General features: G+C 35.3%; 1 protein-coding gene across 4 annotated transcripts in view; it reads left to right on the forward strand.

Moving 5' to 3' along the window:
* Sec24CD (COPII coat complex component secretory 24CD) overlaps positions 1 to 23,252 on the forward strand; it is a 49,000-nt gene extending 25,748 nt beyond the window's left edge. For all 4 annotated transcript variants that reach the window (XM_083131381.1, XM_083131383.1, XM_083131380.1 and 1 more), the window contains 8 exons: positions 1,041 to 1,167; positions 2,367 to 2,527; positions 4,773 to 4,952; positions 6,029 to 6,230; positions 8,166 to 8,360; positions 11,177 to 11,368; positions 16,490 to 16,683; positions 21,832 to 23,252. In XM_083131381.1, the coding sequence (XP_082987507.1) occupies positions 1,041 to 1,167; positions 2,367 to 2,527; positions 4,773 to 4,952; positions 6,029 to 6,230; positions 8,166 to 8,360; positions 11,177 to 11,368; positions 16,490 to 16,683; positions 21,832 to 21,972 (1,392 nt within the window). In that variant the 3' untranslated portion in view covers positions 21,973 to 23,252. The remainder of the gene's footprint in view (positions 1 to 1,040; positions 1,168 to 2,366; positions 2,528 to 4,772; positions 4,953 to 6,028; positions 6,231 to 8,165; positions 8,361 to 11,176; positions 11,369 to 16,489; positions 16,684 to 21,831) is intronic.
* Positions 23,253 to 27,629: the final 4,377 nt, after the last annotated feature.

Here is a 27,629-nt window from a genome sequence, read left to right on the forward strand (position 1 = left end):
GGTGTGGGCAAATTTCAAACTTTGGGCCTTTATCCCCACGTACCCCCTACACCCCTAAGTGTCGCATGTTGTTAAATTGTTGCTTTTGGTTCATTATTACACATAAAGTCGAAATTTTTCAGATAAAAGCAGTGGTTTAGGACTTATAGTCCTTTTTATAAATGTATCCCATAATATTACGAGGGGTAACTAAGGACCTTTTCAATCTTTGCTTGTTGGTAATAGTAACAATGTATATATTGTTTTGTAATCTCATACCTTCATATGTATACTAATGAACAAAAAAGACAGGACTGAAATATCCTGTGTAGTTTTCAAGAAATCACACATTAATTGCTTCCATGTTGTGCCAGCACCATATTGCCAGCGTATAAGATGCATCCCTTTTTTGTACACATTTTTTGAGGAATTTATAATTAATTTACAGTATTTGATATGTTAAGTAATATGTAGGTCTACTTCAACAAATAATATACCTAATCTCACTTTGAAAGAAAACATGTTAATCTTTACACACAGGAAGGAAGCAAGAAAGGAATTGTCTAACTCGGAACAGAAAATTTCCAGAAATGAAGGTAATCAAAAACTGAGATGCACCTTGTTTTCATACCTGTTTTTAATGAAAAAAAGTGTCTTATACACTGGCAAATATGGTATATATATCCATCCTCAACGAAAATACCTGTGAGACATATAAATATCTCATCCGTCTGCTAATGTTTAATCAATATTTTGAACAACTTTCAATTGTTAATTTTTCTGTATTGGTCCCGGTGTGAATCAGTAAGAATATCGGAGTCTTTTCAAAGTGGTATCAGCTGAAACTAACTTTATATAGCTTAAGTGTTCACAAAATGCACTGTCCTGGGTTATTTTCTGGTCGAGCCACAATCGTCACGTGACTAAATTAAAATGATAGTCATGATGAACGTTAGGACTGTGTAGATGATCCACGTAAAATTTTCATACAATTTCAAATTCCTTTCTGTCTGAATATTGTGCTTTTTGTAATTGTAACATTGTGTTTGTTTTTGTTGCAGGCTTCAGAGTGTGCCGGGAAGCTTCTTGTCTTTCATTCATCCTTACCTGTCGCTGAAGCTCCAGGAAAGCTGAAAAACAGAGATGATCGGAAAGTATTAGGCACTGAAAAGGAGAAATCAGTTTTAGGTAACTGTCAATTAGGGATATACAGTGAACCCTATTTTTATGTTCCCAGGATTTAAAATTTTCCCGCTTGAAACATTCAATCTTGATTGTCCCAACATAGCCAAATGTTAGAAAATTTTCCTCCATTTTAAGTGTTTTTCCAGCTTGGTCCCCTGAAAAAAATAAAATTGAGGTTCCACTGTATCTATCGTACTGGACACATATTCCTTAATAAAGCTTTATTTCGTCGCTAATGTAACTGAGCATATCAGGCAATACTTTTTGAGTATCTTGTACTGATGATAAATGAAATGCTTGATAAATTATCTGAACAATGGAAGTACAGACTCTTGAGATTCAATATAGTCAGGTTATGTACATATTTTTGTTACCTACGTTTTAACCTTTTGACAATTAGAAACCATTCCCAATGAAGACTAAACCCATATCATATGACAGTGTACATTCATGGTGGTATATCCAGGAATATCAAGAAATATCAGAATGTTAAATCTATACTTGGAATATTTTGTTTTGTAATGTTTAACTACTCCTTCAATTACTCTACTAAATAGTAAGTGTCTATATTTACTAGGAATTTACCGATATGAAATTTTGGGCGATACCGATAAAGTACCGATATAAAATTTACCGATAACTATATTCTACCAATCCGATATAAAATTAGAAATGGTCCTTGAAGAACCTGAAAGGTTCATTGACCTCCATAATAAATGTGTGTTTCCAGGTGACTCTAGTGCAAAAGAAATTGCATATTTAGACATTTACTATTTTAGATAGTAGGGCATGGAGATTATCCATAAAAATCAAAACAAAATGGCAGAATTTTGCACTAATTTATCAGATGTTTATAGATATATCGGATCGGTAAAGTAGTCGGTAATTTTACCAATAAACCGATACACTGATATGCCCATTTTGGCCGAATACCGATAAGAGTACCAAATAATCGGTCCCATCCCTAATATTTACAATATAGATAATACTAATGAATCAGTTGACATAATTATTAGATTTCAATAGCGTAGTTTCCAGTTTTATCAGTCAAGACATTCAGCTTTTCTTACATTTTAAGTGTTTCCAGCCTGTTATGTTATATCCTGTATGCAGGTGAAAGTTTTTGAGATTCAAGCTGTAGAGTTGAACAAAAATGTTATTTAAAAATAAAATATGAAAGTGGATATTTTCCCTCCTTTCAGCACCACAAATAAATTACTACAACAACCTTGGACAGGATTGTGTTGCTGTTGGCTGCAGTGTGGACCTGTTCGTTTTTAACAACTCTTATATCGACATAGCAACTATAAGCCAAGTATGCAGACTAACAGGTGGAGAAGTTTACAAGTACACCTATTTCCAGGTGAGTTATGCTCACTGAGTTTCCAAAATGTGTAAAATTGATCTCTTGCAGGCTACATGTAATGATTTTATTGCAAGATTATAGGGCTAAGATGATAACGATGTATTGGGATCTTTTCTCACACATTTTGTCTGACACAGTGGTTGCAAAAATGCCACATGACACATTCAGGGAGTAAAAATCGTGGAAATTCTGAAGTTTCCATTTATTTTGCACCAGTATTGTGTGAAAAACTGGATTTTGTGATTATACGTAATTGCTGCTTTAATATGCTGATGTAATATTTCAAAGCAAAACTCTGCTAAATTTATTTATATAATTGGAGTGGAATACTTAACACACTAATACTAATCAATATTTTGTACAACCTTCAATTGCTTCAATTTTCAAGCATTGATATCAGTGGAAATTGTTTAGAGTATGGGCATCAGTTCAAAGTGGTATGTGCGCTCAGTCATGGTAGACTATTCTAATTTGTTCTTGATAAGGATATAAGCTTCTTAGCTATGGTATAGTGATAGTTAGAGCCACATATTTATGGTAAATAGAAGATCAAGATTTTGGTACAAAATCTGCTCACATTTCAAGATCAAAAGCAGTATATGAAATGGCATTTTGGTGTTAAAATGGTGAATATAACCCTTAATTTGATTTTAAAAACTACGCTTATTACACAAAATAAATATTTCCCTTCTAGTAGTAAACTTGTGTAGTTATCAGAGTGTAAAGTTTATTCTTGTATAGAGTCCATTTTTGCTTCTCAAATATATATATATATATCAGACTTAACCAGTGCTCGAAAAATCTTCTTCAGAGCTAGGTGCCAGGAAACCACCTACTAGCAGTTGTGCATACTATAAGAAGGTGAGCCGGCCCTAGTGGCAGAGTGGTTAGCACATCGCGCTACGATGCCAGGGGTCCCAGGTTTGAATCCCGGCCTGTGTTTGCGAGTGTTCATTGATCATATCATCACTCATCCCCATCTTCAAAAATCAATCAATCTATAATAAGCTGAGCATCACTGTATTCAAGACATTGCTAAATCATGTGAGAAAGCGGGAAATGGGGGGGGGGGGGGGGTTTGAGGGACAAAGAGTAAGAAATTGTTATTTATTCTATGAAATGTTCACAACGCTGCTAACTTACGCTGTACTGCAATTTTAACTTGGAGTTGTCTGAATTTCGTACATGCAAATTTGAAAAATGGCAATATTACAGCAAAAGATCAGTCTCCAGGCTGAAATTTCTAGTCGCCATGGCAACCTGGCGACCGGGATTTTTTGAGCCCTGGAATTAACCAATTTTCTGTGATTTGCATAACTCACAGGATAATTCAGACTTCAGAAAGTGTTGCCTTGGTAAATAAACTCTAAATTTTTTTTTTTATTTTCAAGAGCTTATTTTGCATTTTGGAGTTCATTTCGTGACAAAACTTGGTAGGAAAAAGTACCTCACACCTTTCAAAAACATGAAAAATGAAATGTGGATATCTACATACACCCGCCGCAAAATAACTTTGGACCTCATAACAAAGCACAAAAAATTACATCTTTATCACAGGCCGGAGGCTCAGTCCCGAATCATTGACTTCTTGATAAAAGCAAGAGACTTGGTAGGATTAATTGTTCTATCATTAAGATATTTTCAGTCTAGTAGCCAATCAATATCTGCGCTCCGACAGCCGCCATGTTGGAAATAATCCGCCATATTTGATATTTTTTTATTTGATATGTCTCTGGAACAGTGTCTTCTATGAACGTCCAGTTTTCTCAGAAATGTTCCAAATAGTGTAAACTTTCATAATAAGTCAATAGATCTATTTTAAAAAAATAAGAAATAGAAGTTAGACTAGAATAAGCTGTTTCAAGGAAGATTTCATCGAAAGGGATAGTAAGATTATTTGCTGTGTTTACTTTACCTTCAAAAAAGGGAAATGTAAGCACAATATTTAATTAACACTAATTCATATGTCAAAATGGATACATTAATATAAAAATTTAATGTATCCCTTTTTATATGTGAATGGATATATTGCGCTTTCATTTAAATAGTATTTTTAGTGGATTGCAGAAAAACGTATTCCTTTTTTCCCCTCTTCTTTTGGTAATAATTAATTTTTAGAGGAAAATTTTTCCCTTTAAAATCTGGTCTCTAGTGATATAAATTAATAATTTACAGTACAAAATGACAACCATATTATTTTTTTTTTTTGTCCAAAATAATCAATATTTTTTGTTACTTGCAGGCTGACTTGGATGGCCAACGGTTGATAACAGATATTAAACGAGATGTGAGTAGGCCAATTGCATTTGATGCAGTCATGAGAGTGAGGACATCAACTGGTGTTCGTGCTACAGATTTTTATGGAAATTTCTTTATGTCCAATACTACAGACATGGAACTGGCCAGTATAGATTGTGACAAGGTAAGTTTTAACATTTGCAGAGTATTCAAGATAAATTACTGATGTATAAGTATTAGGGATGGGACCCATTAATCGGTATCTGGTGATATAGGTTATCTGTTTATCAGTAAAACTACCGATTATTTTATCGATTTGATATATCGATAAATGTCTTATAATTTAGTGAAAGCTTCTGCCATTTTGTTGTAATTTTTATGGATAAACTCCATGCCCTACTTAAAGTAAATGTCTAAATATTCAACTTCTTTTGCACTGCAGTTACCTAGAAACACACATATTTTAAGGAGATCAATGAACATTTCAGGTTCCTCAAGGACTATTTCTAATTTTATATCTACTTTATTTGGTATCAGCCAAAATTTCATATCTGCCCATCCCTAATAAATATTTCATTTTACTAATCACTTTGAATAGCTCTTTATAAACACTACACATCAAATCAACCCTTAAGACTGTCAAAAATGAAAATTTCACATATTCTGTCTGAATACTCCTTGATACACTGTAATTTTTTATAATTGTTCCGAAGTAAATAATAGGATTGCCATTCAGGACACACACTGAGCATGATTGTAAAAACTTGCTTTTATATAATCACACAACAGTGATGCATTTTATATATATTCTAATACATATAATATAAGGTGCAAAAATTCATCTCAAAACCTATGCTCGGTAACCCCAATGCCAACCTAAGAAGGTAAAATACCAAATTTGCAGACAACATAACACAAAGAAGCAGTAGTGAGTCTTGTTGTTTGAGAAGTAGCACATCAGGCACTGCATGCTTTTTGCGTATCAACTGAAGAAAAATACTGCCGAGTTGAAGGAAATGATTTGTTCGGCCTTGGGTAAAGATGCTGTATCATACAGCACCTGCAAGAAGGGGGTTTTGGGTGATTCTGGAAGAGGAATTCCAATCTGCGAGTATTTCAGGGTATATAGGTTCGCCAAGTTTTATTGTAGGTGCTGATACCAAATATGCAATATTCAAACTCTTGTTAGTTTCATGTTATTTAAATTTTCTGATGTGTGAAGAACTGTGGTCATTTTTAAATTTGAGATTATTTCTTTAGGGTGTTGCAGTTGAAATCAAACATGATGACAAGCTCACAGAAGAAGATGGTGTGTATGTACAAGTTGCTCTCCTGTACACTTCCTGTGGTGGCCAGCGAAGGTTACGTATTTTGAATTTGTCACTGAAGACATGCATGCAGATGGCAGACTTGTACAGAAGTTGTGATCTGGATACCATAGTTAACTTCTTTTCTAAACAAGGTAATTGTTTTGTATTAGTGCTTATGTACGAACTTGGCATAATCTTTCCAAGGATTATGGACAGTGAGTTGGTGTTAGCCCTGTGAGTAGGTGCATTATCCTGCTAAAGGAAATCAATCAATCTTTCAACACTTCCTGGTTAAAATTTCCTTCAGATAAAATCACATGATTTTAACTCCCATTTGAGTTAACGCTCATCTGAGTGATAGTTTAACAGTTTCATGATGACAATTAATGTCCATTACTAAAATGCCAAGTGAATCCACAAAACACTTAAGATACAAATCAGTGATTGAATGTGATAACATGGACAGTTGTGAAGAATGTAAATTGTCAAATGTGCTTATCTTATTTATTAGAGATTCTTTCATTGGTTGCTTTATATTTTTTAATTCTTTCAAGATATTTTCTGTAGCATGCCTTTTACCTACAAGTATTGTGCATTTATATATTTTGATTTACTGTATTATTATATTTTACAATTTTTTTCTTACTTCTAGTTAGAAACTGTTTATTCTTGCATGGTAAATTCAATGGTGCATTAAATCTGTGGAACCTCGATTTTACGTTCCCGGATTTTATATTTGTGTGCATTATACATTCAATCTTGATGGTCCCAACATAGCAAAACATCATGAAATTTTCATGCATTTTAAGTTTTTCAGCTTAGTCCCCTGAAAAACGTGAAATGGAGGTTCCACTGTAATACTGTTTCATATTTTCCATAGCTATCACCTCTTTGTTATTTGAATGGTTGTCAATTGTATCTTTCATTTTTGTAGTCTTGACAAGAATACAAAGGCCCAGAAAATCTTCTGGTGAGGTTACAAATATTTCATTGCCGGTTTCGTTTTACAGCATGCTGCATCATTGTTTTAAGACCAAGATGTGTTCTTTCAATGTTTGAGTAGCGGTTGAACCCCCTCCCCCACCCCTCCTTTTCCCTCTCAACTTCTGTACACTCCTCCCAACTATTATTGCAAAGGAATTAATGAATTATAATGAATTGGATTTCAATGGAAGATACAAACCCCTCCATTTTCAACTCGTGGCTCAAGAATTTTACAGGTTGTTTCTCGTGAGAACGATGGTGCATAATGCAATCATCTTTATGGTTCCTCAAGAATTAATCCTCAGTGTAGTATGTATTGATGTCCTAGTCCAGAAATTGCTCAACTTCCCGAACTGTTCATTCTTACATCCCAGTCATGAGTTCTAAGTGAACTTTAGTAAATAGTGATGAAAGTTTCCCCCCCCCCCCACCTTGTAACAGTGGCAGATAACCTAAATGCTAACATACCTTTGTAATTGTAGCAACTTATTTTCAATACTTCTTGATACCATGTAGTTATTAGGAATGATACCATTAGCTGAATTCTGTCCACATTTTTCAAGTTTTGAGTTGAATGAGAGTGTGAAAACCCGTTGATCATTTCCATTTAAAATTCATGCTTATCCTGCCTATTTTGGCTTATACAAGAGTGGACTTGTTAATTGCTGTCATGTGAAGTTGGTACAAACATAGGCCAACCATCCATTGAAGGTTGCAAAGATCTTTCATGAGCAGTGCATTCATATCGTAAGGGTCAGTGGACGGATAATATAAGTGATGTAATATTGTATTGTAATCAAGGGGTTCCAGGTTCGATTCCCTGTGGAGGCACATAGTGGTTTGGATCCCACTTTAAACTGTAGGTCCAGTCATAATTAGCCTTACTGTGCATTAAGTGGACTTAAAAAAACAACTCAATATATTTTGTTAAGTTAAGCCCAATATAGATGAGAGGATGAATTGCCAGCCTATGATGCAAGAAAACATCTTGCCTCAAAACGATGCAGTAGTTTTATTTTTGTATTTACTGTTTTACTATGATAGACATCTGCCGTTACCATCTTATCCAACATATGATTTGATTGTTTTTTGTAATTTTGCAGCTGTGTTCAGGCTTCTTGAAAACAATCCCAAATCCGTGAAAGAAGGTCTTGTCTCAAGATGCGCTCAGATGCTAGCATGCTACCGTAAGAACTGTGCAAGCCCTTCTTCTGCAGGTCAGCTAATTCTTCCAGAGTGCATGAAGCTGCTTCCACTTTACGTCAATTGTATAATGAAGAGTGATGCTATTTCAGGAGGTAAGAATATATGTATACCATTGTTACAAGCAAAGTTTAAAAATAGCGGTTACTTTTTTTATTTTTATAAACTGTAACCTATTGAAATGTGTAACTTGTTTACTTTTGGCAAGGAATAAAAGATTTCTTTCATCCAGATTTTTCCAATATCTGGACCAAATTCTTGCCTGAAGAAATGAGTAATGTGGTGATTATTAAAATTATGACTAAAATAATATAACCACCTCTGTATTATAAGACTACACGATTTTCAACAATAATCCAGAACTTACAGCTTCTTGGTTCAATAGTAATTAATGAAATTGTGATGTACTAATCTTCATTTTGAAGTACAATAGAGTCCCAATAATTTTTCAAGGTGGATGCAAGCGGATTACAAAACACTTAGACCATTCAGAATAACCTAGGTCAGCATACTTAGTTTTTCATAATCATGGAAACAAGGCTTAATGGTGTCATAATGGTGTTATGAAAAATGGCTTATACAGTGTTGTTATGAGTATAGGACTTAACAGTTCTCAGTACAGTAGTAACAACGTTGTATGAGAAAAAATAGTTAAACAATATTGAATTAGTGTCTTTTGCCTCAGGACGTTGCAATGTTTCCATTCACATACCCATTTCTCTTGGCACTTACCTTTGATTGTATAGAACATAAGATTATCAAGACACTACTGTATGGGGACTTACTTAAAATTTTGCTATTTAAAATACACCGTGTCCCAAAAGTCTGGTAACACTTTCATTAATTCATTATAAAAAAACTACAAGTGATATAGCTTTCGTGTATATGTCATATGAAAGAGTATCTCAAATGTTTTTTTTAATGTATGAGTTCACAATGCCTCGATATGGGAACCATGTGTAACACGACATATGTCTACACGGTAATAAAATTCTTGCCATACTGTTTGGAGCATATCCTCAGAGACAGTAAACGTTTTCTGCACAGTGTCATCACGGAAACTTTACGGACCATATTTCTTCACAGAAAACACTGTAACTGGCCATATGTTACAGCAGTGGTTGTTCCCACAAATGTAAGAAGATTCTGACAAATTCCTATTACAGCAGGACGGGGCCAAACCCCATTATCATCACGACGTTCGTGAATTCCTGAACAATGAGTTACCTCAACGCTGGATAGGGCGAGCAGGGCAAAATGATCAGTGTTTCGACACGTGGCCTCCAAGATCCATGGATCTAACTACCTGTGACTTCTTCTTATGGGGATACATAAAAGATAGTGTGTATGTGCCACCTTTACCACAAAATGTAGAAGAACTCAAGCACAGGATTGAAGAAGTTGTGAACTCATACATTAAAAAAAACAAAAAAAAAAAACATTTGAGATACTCTTTCATATGACATATACACGAAAGCTATATCACTTGTAGATTTTGTATAATGAATTAATAAAAGTGTTACCGGACTTTTGGGACATGGTGTAGATGAGGTTAATTATAATTTAATGAAAATTAATATTTTTTGTGGTCATCAGAGGAAAAGTAACAATGTCTGATTTTTTTTCTTAGATGAGATACTAAAACAGAGTGACTTTAGGGTGAAGTAACTTTCCAAGCAATTTAGTCACAACTGGTAACCAAAGAATTAAGTTTTAGTAAAAAATATTGCTTCATGAGGTTTGAGTGTGATTTTATGTGTAGATAACATTTAAAAGCTTTAGAAATACATATTTAATATATATTATAGTACGTACTTGCAAAAACTTGATAATAAAATGTTATGTTTTTCAATGTAAAACTTGTGTTTAGTGTGTTGCTCTAGTTATGGCTTATTATAGTATATATGCTTAGTATATAATCTATTAATGAAATTAGAAGACTTAACATGGGAAAAGACAGTTAATTCATTAGTCATTTTCAGAGCTTCTGACTATCTGGTTATAAATACAATATGCGAGTATGGATATCAACCATCTTGTTAATTCCTATGTGTAAGTTGCAAGTTTATTTAGTTCTACTGCAGAATTGTGTTGCTAAAGTGGATTTATTGAAAAATGATTCTGATTGTCTTGTACTTGAATCTACAGTTAATTTTCCATGGTGTTCAGATGCAAACTATCTGAAGTGGCCAATATATTAGGGATGGGACAGGCTAAGCTCATATTGGTGTGTTAAATGCATGGCCATGAAAATGGGCAGCTGGGCAAAATTACACTGGTGCCACATATGGAAAATGCAAAGCAATAGCGACACAAAAGTCGCTAGTTCCCGTGCACTGTGTGGCAACATAAACTGGGCTGCGTTGCCCAGTTCAAATGTCAGACCGACATCTCTCCGGGGCATTTTTGTGTCATCCCTGACCTTTCAAGCAAATTCTGTCAGTTTGTATCACATGGATTACAGAGACCAACTATACAACAAGATATTTCATTCTCTTAAACCCGAACACACAGTGTTGTGCTCCGACATGACAACAGCATGAACTTCTGCCACCCACCTAATTTCATGGCCATATGATTAGTAAAGTTACCAGTAATTTTACCGATCCAATATATCTACAAAGATCATGTAATTTAGTGCAAAATTGCCTGGTTTTATTAATTCGTACACAGATTTTGTAAATAAAATTTCATAACATGCTGTTTTTTTTTGTTTTTTTTTTTTTTTGTAAAAGAAATCTACTGGATTCACCTCTTTCCTATATTAATTCAGGAGGTTAACTAACCATTCATGCTTTTCAAGAAACATTTGCAATTTTATCTTTATTGGCAGAAATTTCATATTTGTCTATTCATACTTTCTATTGTTTAAGGTTAGTAATGTGTGCATCATTTTCCTCTATTTTTTCAGGTTCTGACATGTCTATAGATGATCGAGCATTTGTAATGCAAGCGGTTATGACCATGGATATTCCATCGTCAGTTGTGTATTTCTATCCAAGACTTATACCTCTTCATGACATTGGAACAGAAACTACAGATGTACCACCACCAATACGATGTTCAGCAGATAAATTGCGAGATGACGGAGTCTATCTACTAGGTAAGGCTCAACGCAAAGTAATAAATATTGTAGTATAGGAATAGCAGATTCGTAGAGGATTCTTGCTGTTTTAAGGTTCTGTAAGAGGATACTAGATTTCTTAAAATGGTGTTAGGATAAAGGCTGCTTGTTTATTTAGATGCAATACATATATCGTCCTGTGAAATTTTCTTCTGTTTTGTAACCAATAATATGGAAATACTTCCAACATATTGGTGTCATCCAATGCTAATGTTACCAGTATTTGTTGAAATTTAATAACTGATACCGGCCATTATTTTCTCGGAGTCCTGGTATTTATTAGGTCCTCAAAATCCCATGTAGCACTTGTTACTGTCTCAATCACCTGACAATTATGCACAATTAATTCATGTTGAGGAAATGTTGTTTAGCCAAGTGGATTTACGATTAATAACCGAAGTTTGACACTTTCTCAAATGTTCACATAATCACTGGTTCACAATAAAAAATCCTTGTTAAATAAACACAAAACAAATAAACATCATGATACGAGACACACTAAAAGTTCCTAGGTTCCGATGACTGCATGTTCTTCACGGTTTCTCGACCAGCCCTGATAATGACTTAAAAATGGGAGTTGAAAACTCGTACAAACTTTTAGTTTGTCTTGTATGTGCTCTTTATTTGTTTTGTGTTTTTTTTTTATTATTAAGAGTGTTGCCTGCACACAAATGTATGTCCAATGTTTAAGCACATGATGTATGAGTCTTTTGACAAAATTTCTACCTGCTAGTGTTGCCAGCTACAGGGAGATGTCCCAAAAATGGCACTTTTTCACTCAACCCATAAAATGGCCAGTCATAAATCCATCAAATGCTGCACATGATCAATATTTGTTGCAAATGACAGACTGACATGGCATCAGTCATGAAACGTCTAATTATGGCCTTTTGATAATTTATTGTACAGGGTGTCTACCAGTCAAGAGAAGTAAAGAAATCAACAGGTAGGTCAAGAAAGTCAAGAAATTATGTTTGTGGTCAAGAATTTTTGCTATTTTTCTACAGTATAGTGAATTTAGATTGTTATATACCTGTACTGGGATTTGATAAAATTGAATATTTGGAAATCTGAAATTGTATTACGTGGTTAAGATTTGTTCATTTTGTTAAGAATTATATTCTTGTATGTGTGAAGTTTTCTAAAAATATTAAATAAAGTAATATGGCCATTTCCCATCCCGGATGAAATCTTTGTTAAAGTGGAGCTTCTGTTTTCATTTTAATCGGTCTTGTGGTTGGGGTTTTTCATTGAATAAAATATATATTTTCTTCATTTCCAACTACATCTAAGTAAGGGGTGAATAAATAAATGTTAGGAAAAATGTCAAGAAAAAGGAAAGAAAGGTCATTAAAAAGTCAAGAATTTTGGATTTGTTATTTTGGTAGACAATCTGTTATATCTTTTTCTCACTCAAAAGTGTATTTCTGGAAAAAATAACGCTGTCTTTCACCAGTTATTAATTTATCTGATTTTCTTTAAGAGAGTAAAGTGATAATGTTAAGCATTGAAAAGTATCTCAATGGATGAGATTTTATAATGCAGAAAACCCAGTGTTTGGGTTGCATGACTTTTTGAAACACACTGTACCTTATGACTAGACCTCGGATTTTTAGGTTCTAAAAAGTGTGCTTTTTAGGTTCCTAAAATAGGCTCTAAAAATCCTAAAATAGGTTTGAGAAACCATAAAATAGGTTCTAAAAATCCTGAAGTAGGTTAAAAAAAAATGAAAATAGTTCAAATTTCTTGAAAAATGCTGATTAGGTATAGTCACCGGCAATGAAAATGGGACACCTATATCCTGAAATATGCACTATCTTGCATAACATTGTGTGTGTAGCCTAACCGTACAGCGATGGCAGAACTTGCCATTGGAAATTTGCTATTAGAATCCACTCTTCGCCGTATAGTTAGGCAACAATCCTTTTTCGTTATCCACAGTAAAACTCCGCAATTTTGTCTGTGAGGATCATCTTATGTCCTGAAAATAGTCTTTCAACAAAAACATAGTCTCTGGTTAACTCTTATAAACTTACTTTTCATTTTTCCGCTTACATTTCTGATCGATTTTGCCACCTGTCTGGTGGCTTCATCAGGTGTGTACCAGGTACAATTTCAAGATAGCAGAGCAAACCCCTCCTTCCATAGCCTCCCACCTAACCCATTTCAAACAATATTACACCAACCCCAATGCAAGAAGTGGCATCTATATGATCACCTGCACATGTGGAGGCAAGTATGTAGGTATGATAAAGCGCCGGCTTGATGATAGGCTCAAGGAGCATGATACTGACCACCGACATGGGAGGAGAAGAACAGGCCTTTCCTGCCACCTCATAGATAAAAACCATAACATAGGCTCAGCCAAAATAGTCATGCAAGCAAAATCCATATTGGAAAGGTTTTCAAAGGAAAGTTATGCAACAGTGACCATGCCCGCCGCCTCAACACTAACCCCGGAGCCCTCAATAGAACCTGGCTTCCCGCTATCAGGAATATGCTCACCCACCCAACCTGCTTCTTCCCCACGACAAGAAACCAAGCACGGACCTCAAGCATTCACAAAAAAGCCCGCCTGCACTTGCGAACAAGTGTCGCCCAACGAAAGCAGATGACGAGAGCGGGAACCACTGCTTACAGCACCAAAACCCCATTGTGCGGTAAAAGAAGGAAGCACTACGCCCGCACAGGAACGGCAGAAAGTGAAAGGACTGCATCAACTAGCGCCGCCACGAGCACAAGCGGAAGAAGAAGAAACCACACTGCCCGCAGCAAGACAGTACACACGTGACAAAGCCACCAGACGGGTGCCGAAATCGATCAGAAATGTACGCGGAAAAATGAAAAGTAAGTTTATCAGAGTTAATTACCTATCTCCGTGTAACCGCCAAACAGATATCTTTAGATACAATGTGATAGTAGTGCAAACTTCAATGCTCAAATGTTAGTTTGCAAGGCGTGAATTCCACAAAGCACCGAAGTGAAGCGAAAGTGAGCAAAACCACACAGATCAGACCACTTTGGATTGTACTTAGTCTGGCCATAAATACTGTTACACACTATTTTGTGAATAAATTGAATATGGTTTCAGATTTTTAAATGTTCTTGAAGTATATTACACTTACATATATTACACACAGAACCAATGAGTTTTCAAAATGTCCACTTTTTGCCCTCTCTCTCTCCCTGGCCAGGCATCTATTGCAGCACGGATGGTCTTGATGGGAAAGTCCACCCCTGCTGCTATCAAGGAGAGCTTTTAACTTTCTATTATAGGGTGCCTCTTCTTGCAGACAGTCCCCTCTAGCTCTGGGCACAGTTTGTAGTCCAAAGTACTGAGATCAAGGCTAATCAGATGGCCAATCAAAAGTGGAGATGAAATCGAGTACACTGGTCTCCAGTCACCATCGCGTCATCCTTGCCGTACGAGCTGGGGCAGAATATTTCTTGTCGCACAGCTTTTAAGCCCTTTTCTCAAAAATGAGGCCTGATGGAACACTCATAGCTCATCCCCCACCAAACCATGACTGAAGAGGGCTGGTGGCATCTCTGATTTTGGGAACTCTCTCCCAAACTTCTCGAGAGTTTGAAGCATACACCCTTTCATTTTTGCGGTTAAAACTTGATTCAGTGGTGAACAATTCCTTATCAGTGAAGAGAATCCTGCAATGCCCATTGGCAACGTACCGCTGCAGGAGCCGTCTCGATTTCAGTTCCCTCTGCTTCTTCATCAGGAAATTTCCAGTACTCCACCGGTAAGCTCCAATTCCAAGGTCTTCATTGATCATTGAGAAATGTTCAGCTCCTGTGCCATTATCAATTGCTTCCAGATTTCGGCAGATGCAAGGCATCACTGCTTTAACAGCCGCCGCTGTTCATACGGTGTGAAGTCGACCAACTCTTGGGCGATCTTTCATGCTACCTGTATCAGTGAATCTCTGGAATGTCTGATACACAAACCTTTTGCTGATCTTCGGGATTTTTAGGGGCTGGAAAATCTCAGTGAGCAACTTCCCAACCATATGCAGAGCAATTACAGCTACTCTGTTTTCATATTCGCCCCACTCCATGCTAAGCGCAAGAAGATACATGCTTGCTCTTTAACAGCTGAACACACAATGGTCAGGAGTGAACTTCATCACAAGCATGGTTCATGAGCCTGACTACCAAATGTACAGTCCGAGTCAAAAGTTTGTAACAGTATTTATGGCCAGACTAGGTACAGGTAAAAATGGCACCAGTAATTTTGCTTTGTTTAGAGCTTTGAAAAATCAACATGAACTTGAAGGAAGGAAAATCATCGACAGAGATTACGTTTCAAACACGTTCGTCATTGAATTTTTTCTTGACCAAAGCAAATGCCTCTGCATGACAATAAAAATCCTGTAAAATCTTTAAAAATATAAAAACCTTAAAAAAGGCTTGATTTATGTGCATAAACCTGAAATAGGTTCTAACAAGCAAAATAGGTTTTTTTAGGCACTATAAAACTTCATCAGTTGTTGCGTTTTATAATGAAACGCTGACATAACTTATTATTTCTTACATACCTGTTAAGGAAAAAAATAGGTTAAAAACAAAAAATCCGAGGTCTACTTATGACTAATGTTGCTAGGTTTTAAGGTTCTAAACTTCTTGGCCAGCCTGAAGAGGACCTAAGAAACGGCCAAAATGTCATATTGACACTTGTAAATACTTTCTTATATTTTTTATCTAGTGACAGTAGTTTAGTATTCACATGTGAACCTCAATATATTTCTAAAAAAATCCATTATGTTGATAAGGTATCGTTCCCTTGGAATACTTGTTTGTAAACATTTGGGGCATTCTAGGAAAAGTGGTCGTACTCCATGTTTAGAATTTGCTCAATCACACACACACAGACACACACATTTTTTAATAAGCATTGTCTAATCGTGGTTAGCACAGGTTCTTCAACACACTGCAACTCTCCCAGATTTTTATATTACTGTCGCTGTTTTATTTAGCCACAAGCTTGAAGAATACTTAATCTAAGTTTGACTGTGTAGATATATATTTATTTATATAAAAATCTTAGCACAGTGACCTGAATCATGTTTATTTTCTTGTTTTTCGCAGAGAATGGGATCCACATGTTCTTGTGGATAGGACTGAATGTTAGCATGGAGTGGGTGCAGGATATTTTTGGTGTGCATTCAGCAGCCCAGATTGATATTGACAGAACGTCTTTAATTGAACTAGAAAACCCCTTGTCTCTTAGGATACGAAATCTCATTGAATCTATCAGACAAGAACGGCATCGGTGTATGAGGGTAAGTAGTAAAACATTTCTTGTTCAGATTGCAGGGAATATAAGCATTAACAAAGTTTGAAATTGCAGTCCCCACTGACCTGGGAATCCTGCAAAAGTTAGGAAGTGTTGGAAAAAAATATATACATAAAATTTTGAAAAATACAGTAATTTGTTATTGCTGGCAAAGTTTTTAAACTGAAAACACATTTAACTTTTTCCTCTCAACTTATTTCATTATTGAGAAGATTTCTTACAAAGTATTATTTTATTTTTTGTTATTTATTTTAAACAGTGTTGAATAAACTCAATTCATTGAGTATGTGGAAAAATCAGGGAATTTAGTTTTGCGGAGTATAGGGAGAACTATGAAGTTGCATGCAAATATCTGAAATACTGTTCCTTGTACTTCTTGCCAGGTATCCCCATTATTTCTTTACATATATCTTAATGCATTCTTCACTTTTTAATAAATATATAGTTTAATTTATTAAAAGATTGCAAAAATATTTGATTTGAATACTTTAAATTTCTAGTCCTGGCTGCTGACAGTGATAGTTGAAAAAAATATTTCTGCACAAGAAAATAATCAGAAATGAGTAGGGGTATGTTTATAATAGGTATGGGACAGAGTCATTAGTTCCTGTACTGGCCAGAGTTTGTTTTATGCACAAATAAGACTAATTGGGACTGGCCCTACTATTTAATCTGGAATCCAAACCACTATATGCTTCCACCGAGGATCAGACCCAGAACTTTTGCTCTCAAGGTAATAACATTACCACTATACCCTCGGAGAAGCCCTTAGAGTCATTCCATGCCAAATCAACACAGATATGTGCAATTTTTAACCTGACCATCTCCGATTTTCATGAAATTTGGGGAGATGAAACTATGCATAGAACTTAGTAACTATGAAAATTTTTAGTCTTGTGCGTCTTGTAATTGTTAAATTATTCAAGGTCAAAGTTTGCAGAAATTGCCTTTTTTGAGCCCGCTTAGCTATACTAAATGTGCTGTAACTCCGCCCCTATTTCGCCTAGGAAGCTCAAATAAAGCTTATTGTACAGGGAATTGAACAAGCTTTCCAGTGATATATAACAAGCCTACCTTTGGATAAAAATATAATTTTGTCACGTGACCTTGACTTTTGACCTTGAATATCTCAAAACATGTCATCACCAAAAATCGTGAAAAAAATATATTTGGTCCCTCGTACCATACTCTAAAACATACCAAAAAATCATTCTGGGACTGCAATGGGATCAGAAGATACAAAATAATATGTGTAACTATGTGACTGATAAAAGCCCCATTACATGAACTATGAAGAGTCAAATGTCCCTTAACACCCCCTACAAAATGCAAAGGAGTTACCCTGGGTATAATTGGTCATAAAAGAAATAGGTTAGGCACAGGGAGATCCCTAGCCATGTGTGTCAAGCTCAGATCCGGCATATTATTGACCGCCATATTGAATTCAACGCAAAAATTTCAAAGGAAAGGGGGTTATGTGATATATCAAATGAGGCTAGAATTTCACGAGAAATGAAGTGACGAAGGATTTTCCAACATATTTTAACCAGCAAAAATTTATTACTGCATGCTTGTAACCATTTTTTCCTTTTCGAGGTGTTAAAAACAAAATAATAAGACTGCTCCTAACGTGTTAGGAACTCATCGAGATCACGCTGACATCTTGGGAGAGAAAGAAGTATACGCACCATTGCATATGATTTTAATCAGCTACATTCACCAAATAGTTGAATAGTGAAGAATATTGGGAAAAGTATCTCAAACAATTAAGTGACACTTCCTTTGGAATGAAAAATTCTTCAGTGACGAGGCAAATTTTTATGTTCATGGTGAAGTTAATAAAAATAATATGCAATACCTGTGATTTGCTCAGTCGAATGGTTGTTGCTGGTAAGCTAATTATGTGGTATAATGTATGGCGAACGGAAATGGTTGGTCCATATTCAACAACGGAACCTTAAATGGTGAGGGCTTCTTGGATTTGTTAAGTGAACAGGTTTTTTCACCCTTGCTTACGGGATATGGCACTTTTCGAGAGTTTTGAAACAGGAAAGTGTGTGACCACACTATGTAGACATTTTTGCAATTTCTTCATGGTAATTTTCTAGGTAGATTGATGGGCACATGGGGATCTATTAAAAGGCCTGCACATTTCCCCAGATCTAACATCTTAGGAGGACTTTTACCTTCAGAAATATTTGAAGAGAATGGTGCATGCACTAAAAGTCCCAGATATTGACCATTTGAGAGAAGGCATAGTTGCTGCTTGCGATGTTGTTGCACATGCTACATTACCAAATGTTCTATGCGAGTGTGAGAGAGGTCAACGAGTGTGCTCACAGGAACATTGGCAACATTATAATGTGCATATATCGTAAGTGAAAGATATGTGTATAACTTTTTCCTGGCGTAAGATACGTTGGAAAATCCTTCGTCACTTCATTTCTCGTGAAATTCTAGCCTCATTTGATATATCACATCACCCCCTTTCCTTTGAAATGTTTGCGTTGAATTCAATATGGCGGTCAATAATATGCCGGATCTGCGCTTGACACACACGGCTAGGGATCTCCCTGTGCCTAACCTATTTCTTTCATGACCAATTATACCCAGGATAACTCCTTCACATTTTGTAGGGAGTGTTAAGGGACATTTGACTCTTCATAGTTCATGTAATGGGGCTTTTATCAGTCACATAGTTACACATATTATTTTGTATCTTCTGATCCCATTGCAGTCCCAGAATGATTTTTTGGTATGTTTTTAGAGTATGGTCTGAGGGACCAAATATATTTTTTTCACGATTTTTGGTGATGACATGTTTTGAGATATTCAAGGTCAAAAGTCAAGGTCACGTGACAAAATTACATTTTTATCCAAAGGTAGGCTTGTTATATATCACTGGAAAGCTTGTTCAATTCCCTGTACAATAAGCTTTATTTGAGCTTCCTAGGCGAAATAGGGGCGGAGTTACAGCAGATTTAGTATAGCTAAGCGGGCTCAAAAAGGGCAATTTATGCTGACTTCGACCTTGAATAATTTAACAATTACAAGATGCACGAAACTAAAAATTTTTATACTTACTAAGTTCCATGCATAGTTTCAATTCCCCAAATTTCATGAAAATCGGAGATGGTCAGGTCAAAGGCTGTGTTGGAATGACTCTTTAATTTACCAGTATTGACCATCTGGGATTTCGATAATTGCCTCGACTTAATTTTACAATTCCACCATTTTTTATTTTTTTTTAAATAATAAAAGCTAAAATCATGTATACTGTTATTCTAGATAACATAATCTAAATATGAAATTTATTTTTCTAAGATAAAACATGAGAGTCGATCTGGTTATGTGATTTAACATATTATTTGGATTGTTAACCAGGGGTTTATCATTTTATATTGCTTTGGTATGTAATCTTTATATCCCTAATTTGTTGGTATGTGTAGTATATGATAAAAAATTAATAAGAGCAATAAAAAAAAAAAGATGATGTGTACGGGGTTAAAGTAGAATTAGAAAAACATGCAAATAGTAAACTAAATATTTGAATGTTTTTATCCAGATCTCTCCTTACTATACCTCCAACGATTGTTGGATGAATAAGGTTAAACCTACATGAAATTCCAACGCATGAAACCTCAATATAAAATGTACTGATAGCTGGTATTCTAGCAATTAAGTTTTAAATTGCAAATGTTCCATGTGTGTAAAGAACCTCATTGTTCATTTGTATCCTTGATTAAGTAACCCAAGTGGCTGCAGTGGGTTCTAATCAGAAGAAAAGTAGGGTGCATATATAAACATTTACTTTACAAAACTACAGTATATGGTTCATATCTTTTTGTTCAAATAAAATTAATATTAAATAGCAGACTTCTGTGCCTGGTTACAGGTTATTTATAGAAATGTAAGATCAGTAGAACTACCTGCAACTGACACCGATATCTCTTGATCGACCATACATACGAGGTTTGTTCAAAAAGTATCAGACTTTTATTAATAAAAAAATTGTGTATTCAGATACCACAATCTTACATTAATCTCCTTCAAAGTAGTTCCCTTGGGCTGCCACACACTTCTCCCAACGGTTCTCCCACTGTTGGAAGCAGCGCTGGAACGCCTCTTTTGGGATTGCGTGCAGTTGGTCCATCGCATTTTGCATGATGTCTTCTCTGGACTGAAATCTAGTTCTTTCAGGGGCATTTTCAGTTTGGATAAAAGCCAGAAATCACATGGAACCATGTCGGGAGAGTAGGGAGCCTGGCAGTCTCTAGCATGTCCTGTGCGATCTCCAAGCGGAGTTTCTCTTCTACAAACTTTGCTGAGATTCTCCTGAGGCCCAAATCATTAGTCAAAATGGAATGAACGGATCCAATGCTGATGCCCACCTAGTCTGAAGATTCTCTGATCGTGATTGGACGATCCTGCATCACCAGGAACGATCTCATTTCTGGGCCTACCAGAACGTGCTTCCCTCTCCACTGATGTGCGGCCATCTTTGAAGTGGTTGAACCACTCCTTTATCTGCATGGTGCCTATGGCTTCGTCCCCGGATCTTGCGGATCGTTTCCACTTGGGATTCTCCAAGCTTGACACAAAATTTTGTTCCCAAGTTTTTCAGTAATTTTGTCAAAAACCAAATTCCGACTCCGCTCACTTACACCTCCTCACTCATTGGCAGTCTGCCAGCAACTGACTGCTTCTGCAGGCTCGAAAAGAAAAACAAAAATGCACATTAGGATTACCTACATACTTGCATCAAACCACACCTCCCTAACTACATCTGTTTACGCCAAAAAAATTAACGTCTGATACTTTTTGAACAAACTGAAAAATACATGATAGTAGAAGAAAAAGTGTCTTAAGTAAACCTGGAGTCTCAAACGAACTGTTTGTGAGATAATTGCGATGTGTATAAACAATCAAGTCGGTGGCGAATTGTAACCATACATTTGCAATTATATCACAAATGGTTCACGGGGTTACGACCCCATGTTTACGGATACTCTTTTTGCTTCTACTATCCTGTATGGACTCTCACTTTTGGTACCCCTGTATATCTGCTCCATCCATAATAAATTATAAAAAGAAGTGATCCAATATGACATTAACTGTGGTAATTTTATTTCAGTTAACACTTGTACGCCAGCGGGATAAACTGGAACTTGTGTTCAAGCATTTCCTTGTAGAAGATCGGGGAATGGACGGCAGTCCCTCATACGTTGATTTCCTGTGTCACATGCACAAAGAAATCAGAAGCCTTCTTAGCTAGGGAAGGCGTGATATTACTTCCTTTTACGGTTGCATCAATGAGAATTGGCAAAATGAATCACTACTCAATGGACAAGATAATTCGTATCACCAATGTCGGTGTTGTATGCTACACAAGAGAAGCGGATATTGCAAATGAGTGTTGAAGTTTCTTCACTGAACATACATGTGGAGTTCACACATGCTGCATCTGATGGAGGAATGCCCATGAAGTGTTATTTTTTTAAAAATGGTTTCCTTTTTCTTTTTTTGTAAATTTAAAGTTGGGGAAGAGTGGTCCAGCTGTTTTAGTATGTTTCTTGAAGCTGAAATACTATCCTGGTGAAGGACGCATCTATGATGCGTATGTTACTAGAGTCTCCAGTATTTATACTTACTGGATAAGTCTGAGAGTTTTTCGTTGAGAACACATTTAAACAATGTCAACATAACACAAGGGAACCGTACTGCATGTACAAAAGAATGGTGTGAGAAGTGAACATTTTTTTAATATACACATGGGGAAAAATATATATACACGTAGTGGATAAGATCTAACATGATTGGAATCTGTATGTTTGTGCCTGTACAGATGAAAGCATGCTGCAATGAAATTATAGCATGTTCATATTGTATACTTGAAGGACTGATAAATAGTTAATATTCATTGAATGTCTTCATTCTGCAAAGCCAGTGTCACAAGGTGAAAATTCGGTGGTTTATCAATATATTATACGTTATATTCAATGAGGGAAAATCCAGTTATGTTAAAGTACGCTGCAATCAGAGGGAGTTTTTTTTTTTTTTTTAATAATCCAACCAATTTTTGGCACGTCTATGAATTACGCATTATATCTACCCTTCCTTGCTGCTTTTTTGGTAAAAAGTAATGGTTCACAATCACTGAACACTTAATTCTGATTAATATTTATTAATGTCTGAAAGGAATTTAATTCAGTAAAAGCGTTCACCAAAACCAGATTTTTTTGGTAGCATTTGCAGGTTGACGTTAACATTTTGAAAAACAAATGAATTTGGATGAAGTTTGCATGTATTCTAAGCGATAGTGAGTTTGAATGAATGGAAGAACTTGAGAGCTCACAGCAGCAGGACAGGAATCAAAACAACTGTTATTTCTATAAAAATTTTCAAAACCCATTTATGTATATATGTACATAAGACCAATATACAAAATAGTTAAAACAAATAATCTATGAATCATGAAAGAGTAAGTAGAATATTGTTGTACATTTGCTAGTACTGGAAATTTGTTCTTTTTTTTTTTTGTATTACACCTGCAAAGACAGACAACAAAATTCTTGATCTATTGTCCCAGTGTAGATGAGTGTATGACTATTTTCTATTTTTAACCATGTAAGTTTCTAGTTGTATGCACATGCCAAATACTTTTTTAAAAGTATCTTTTATAAATCTTATTAGCAGAAAGAAAAATGAATTCAGTCCCATTGAAAGTTTTTCATCTTTACAGCCTTTCGTGCAGCGAGATTTTGGTTCCTTTCCTGTAGCATTACAAATGGGCTGATGTGTGTGACAATTTTCAATAAAGATCTTTTGTATTGTATCATAGTGTTGCAAATAAATGTTACCCTGGTAAATATCTTTGCAAATTTATTGTTATATTTTCTCTTACCTGATAATTTTATCCAATATATGTTGCATGAATTTCAGAAATTTTTTTTGCACAGAGAATTAAGTATGATTTATACAGGTATTTTCTTCACAAGTGATGTTGCTGAGAAATTGCACTATATATCCAGTTTTTTTTTAATTATAATGGCTGTTTAGCATAGTTAGTGGAAAATTTAGACAAAATGGAAGTAATCCACCTCTTACACGTTTAACTTTCCAAGACATAATTAATTTGCCTGTTGGGGTGTTAGGGGTAACCCTTTCAAAAGACACCCAAATGTCAACCTCACTTACACATAGTACACCCTGGATTACACCTACACGCGTAGTACACCATTTGTAGACTAGCGAGGCTCTGGTGTATGGACTCGCAGCCAATATAATCCTCCGTGGGACTCGTGTTGTCCATATATGTTTGTGATTGTCTCCTCGTTCATTTCATCTTGTCATCATTCATCCTCCTCATCTTTGCGATTAGCCAAAAGTGGCAGAAAGGAAAGGTAAAGTGGATATAGCTCAGTGCCATAAAGGCACATTTAGGGTATGTAGGAGCAAGGCCCCACACATTCTCAATCTTGACCATTTTGGAGGTGTTGATCAGCACCATGTTCTGGTTGCCTTTAACCTCTCAGGGTTGCCCCCAGGTACCCATTGATTTGAGGCTTTGTGATCCCCATGGCACTTTATGTGAAGATAAGGCCAGAAAAATTCCAACCTTAGATCACCCACTCCGGGAATGTGACAGAAAAGCGAAGTAAAATAAATTCAATCAATTAGTTTGCATATTGATTTTGGTGACACTCTGCCACAATTCACAAATGCTAGACAGAATATGTGGCCAAGAACAGACCCACTGACATTTATCATCATTTTTAACCTTCAGGGGTCTGACGGGGTGAGATGGTGATTTGATTTTTAGGACCTAGATGCCTGACGGTCAATTAAGCAGCCAGCTCAATAAGCTCCACAGCTTTTTTTTTTTCTACATTGCAGCAAGTTTGAAAAGCATGGGCTTGGAAAATGCCCATCCATAGAGGCTAACATGCAAACAGGCTTTCGTCCACTTTGAGAGTTTGGTAAACACCTTAACAATGTTTGAATTTCCATTTCTCTTATCTCCCGTGGCAGAGTGGTTAGCACATTGTGCTACAATGCCAGGGATACCAGGTTTGAATCCCGGTCTAGGCATGGATGTTTGTGAGTGTCCATCAATTTCATCATATCGTCACTCATCCCCATCTTTGCAAATTAGCGAAAGTGGCACAGAAAGTGAAGTAAAATAAAGCAAATCAATCAATAGAGGCACATATTTTTAGTAAATAAAAAGCAAAATTTCGGTACAAAAACAGTCAATTTCAGATTCAAAAGCGGTAAATAAAATAAAATTTTCCTGCTATAGCTGTGAAAAAGCTGTATATAAAGTGACATTTTGGTTTTAAAATTGTGAATAAAATTTGATTTATAAACTGCACTTACTACACAAAATAAACATATCCCTTCTAATAACACATTTATGTTGTTACCAGAATATTAAGTTTATTCCTGTATAAAGGGGTCCAATTTTGCTTCTAAATAAATATTAACAGCAGAATTAATCAATTTTCTGTGAATTGCATAACTCTCAGGATAATTCTGATGTCAGATAGTGTCGCATCGGTAAATTAACTCTAATTTTCGTGTTTAAGAGTCTATTTTGCAGTTCATTTTGCATTATTTCGTAACAAAACGGTAGGAAAATGTACCTCACATCTTACAGAAACATAAATAATTACCATTACAATGTGTTATCTCGCATTTCGTGTTTTCATCAAAAACTAAATATGCATCAATCAAGTAACAAATTCAAATGGTCTACGACATGTTCAATGGAGTTAAGAGGTGTTTAGCAGAAATCAAATATTTATTACACTTTTTATATTTACATGGTCCAATATATCACATTGTTGATGAGCTCACTTTTGTTTAATTTTTTTAACATAAACAAGATTTTTTTAAACTGAAATAATAAGGTGCTAAATATACTTACTTTTCCTGATAGTTCCTCTTTTCAAAGTGCACTTATTTTCTTTAATGCACCAATTTTCTCTTAACAAATTCAAAGCTTTATTTTCATTTCTTGTGCTGCAATGTCACATAATACATAAACACATTACTAAGTTACTTCTGCATAAATGACAATTATATTTACAACCACACAAGAAAAGTAGTACAAATGTGCCAGGTCGTTTCAGGTTCAATTTGTTATATTACAAAATGTATGAATATGTAAGTATGACCTAGATGTGATACTTTTTAGCAAAGAATGTAAGGAGCGCGTGTGTCATGTATCAATAACATTAAATGCTACTATCCTCTGGAAATTCAACCAATAGTAAAAATTATAATGATTTGTTAAATCTTAGCACAGGTAATACGAAAGAAGTAAAAAGTTACCAGGGTTGCAACAGTATAGTGGTAGTTATGAAGTTCCTACAATAATGACAAAGTTTGTAATTCAAAGAAATTCAGTGGATCCTTAACTGCTCTTTCCAAGGGTCTGCATACAATTAGTGTACTGGAATGCATGGTTATTCTATTTTGTTAGTAACTTTTTACGTACCGCATTCAAGTAAAAGCTTTGAAAACTAGGGTCATTGATCTCTTGCATAAAAGTAAATTTTTGGAATTTTGAAAAGTGTGAAATCATGTATTCTTTGGATTAAATGGTAGAATGTGAAAATACAACCTGATTCCTGTATTTTACATCAATTTTTTCGATCTAATAGAGTATCGATTTTTAATACTAACTGAACTTTATTTCTGTTATTAACAGTGACAATTTTTTTTTGCAACGTGAACAATGCAAATTTTCAAGGGTGGTCGATGGACCAGTTCGACTCATTTTTGCTCCATTTTCATATGAATAAATTATGATGGGTTCTGCAACAGGAGCAGAACCTTTTTTCTCTCAATTTAAATTCAGTCCAAGTTGCATATTGTTTCATTTTAATATAGGACTTTGTTCCTATTTAAACTGATCCAGGAAAAAAGGTTCCTGGACTTTTTAAATTGATCCAGAAAAAAGGTTTCTGGCCTGTATTTAAATTGATCCGGAGAAAAGATTCCTGGACTGTATTTAAATTGATCCGGAGAAAAACTTCCTGGCCTGTATTTAAATTGATCCAGAAAAAAAGGTTCCTGGACTGTGTTTAAATTGATCCGGAGAAAAGGTTCCTGGACTGTGTTTAAATTGATCCAGAAAAAAAGGTTAAATGAATGTTAACTATCTTTGCCTATCCTAACTAAACTTAACCTAACTAGTTACATGAATTTTAACTATGTTTGCCTAACCTTACGTAATGTGTCTTGGGGCTATCGTCAATGGTTCAATGCATTTTAGCTATTTTTTGGGTTAAGAAGGTTGGAAACACTGCATGCCCAATGAAAATCAACAAAAAACAAGCACGACGCTCGATCTACGAAGGTGTACAGGCCAGATTGTGTCTTACGGAAGCGAATGTGAATACACCTTAAAGAACGTTCCGCGAAGCAGATAGGTAAGTACGAATCTTAAAAATAATGAAACAAAGAAGTTACATGTGTTTGTGGAATAGTAAATTTTTACCAAAGTATTAATAGTAGAAATCTTTGTTTGGTGGATACATTCTGCTCTACTCTATAGTATTATAATTTCTAACATTCATAATAAATATTAAAATATTATTATTTTACCAGTTCACGATATACCTTGAATCACTAAAATAAGTAGATCTTTCTAATAACTATTCTCCTACTAAAAGAAGGCAACATTGTGAACAATTCCAAAGACATAAAAGAGCTCTCGGTATGTACACAATTGTTCTACCACAAAGTTACCTAAAAGTTAGTCTACACACACAAATGAGGAAGAAATGGGATAAGATTCAGTAACAAAATTGCACTAACTAAAATGTTTGTACAGTGTATAGTAATGTGTTGCATTCCTAAAGTATTAAAAATATATTGTGTCATACATTCCATGTGTAAGCTCCAAAATTTTATCGATATTTA

Source organism: Lepisma saccharinum, chromosome 11, assembly GCF_977018435.1.
Source record: "Lepisma saccharinum chromosome 11, izLepSacc3.1, whole genome shotgun sequence".
NCBI classification, from domain to species: domain Eukaryota; kingdom Metazoa; phylum Arthropoda; class Insecta; order Zygentoma; family Lepismatidae; genus Lepisma; species Lepisma saccharinum.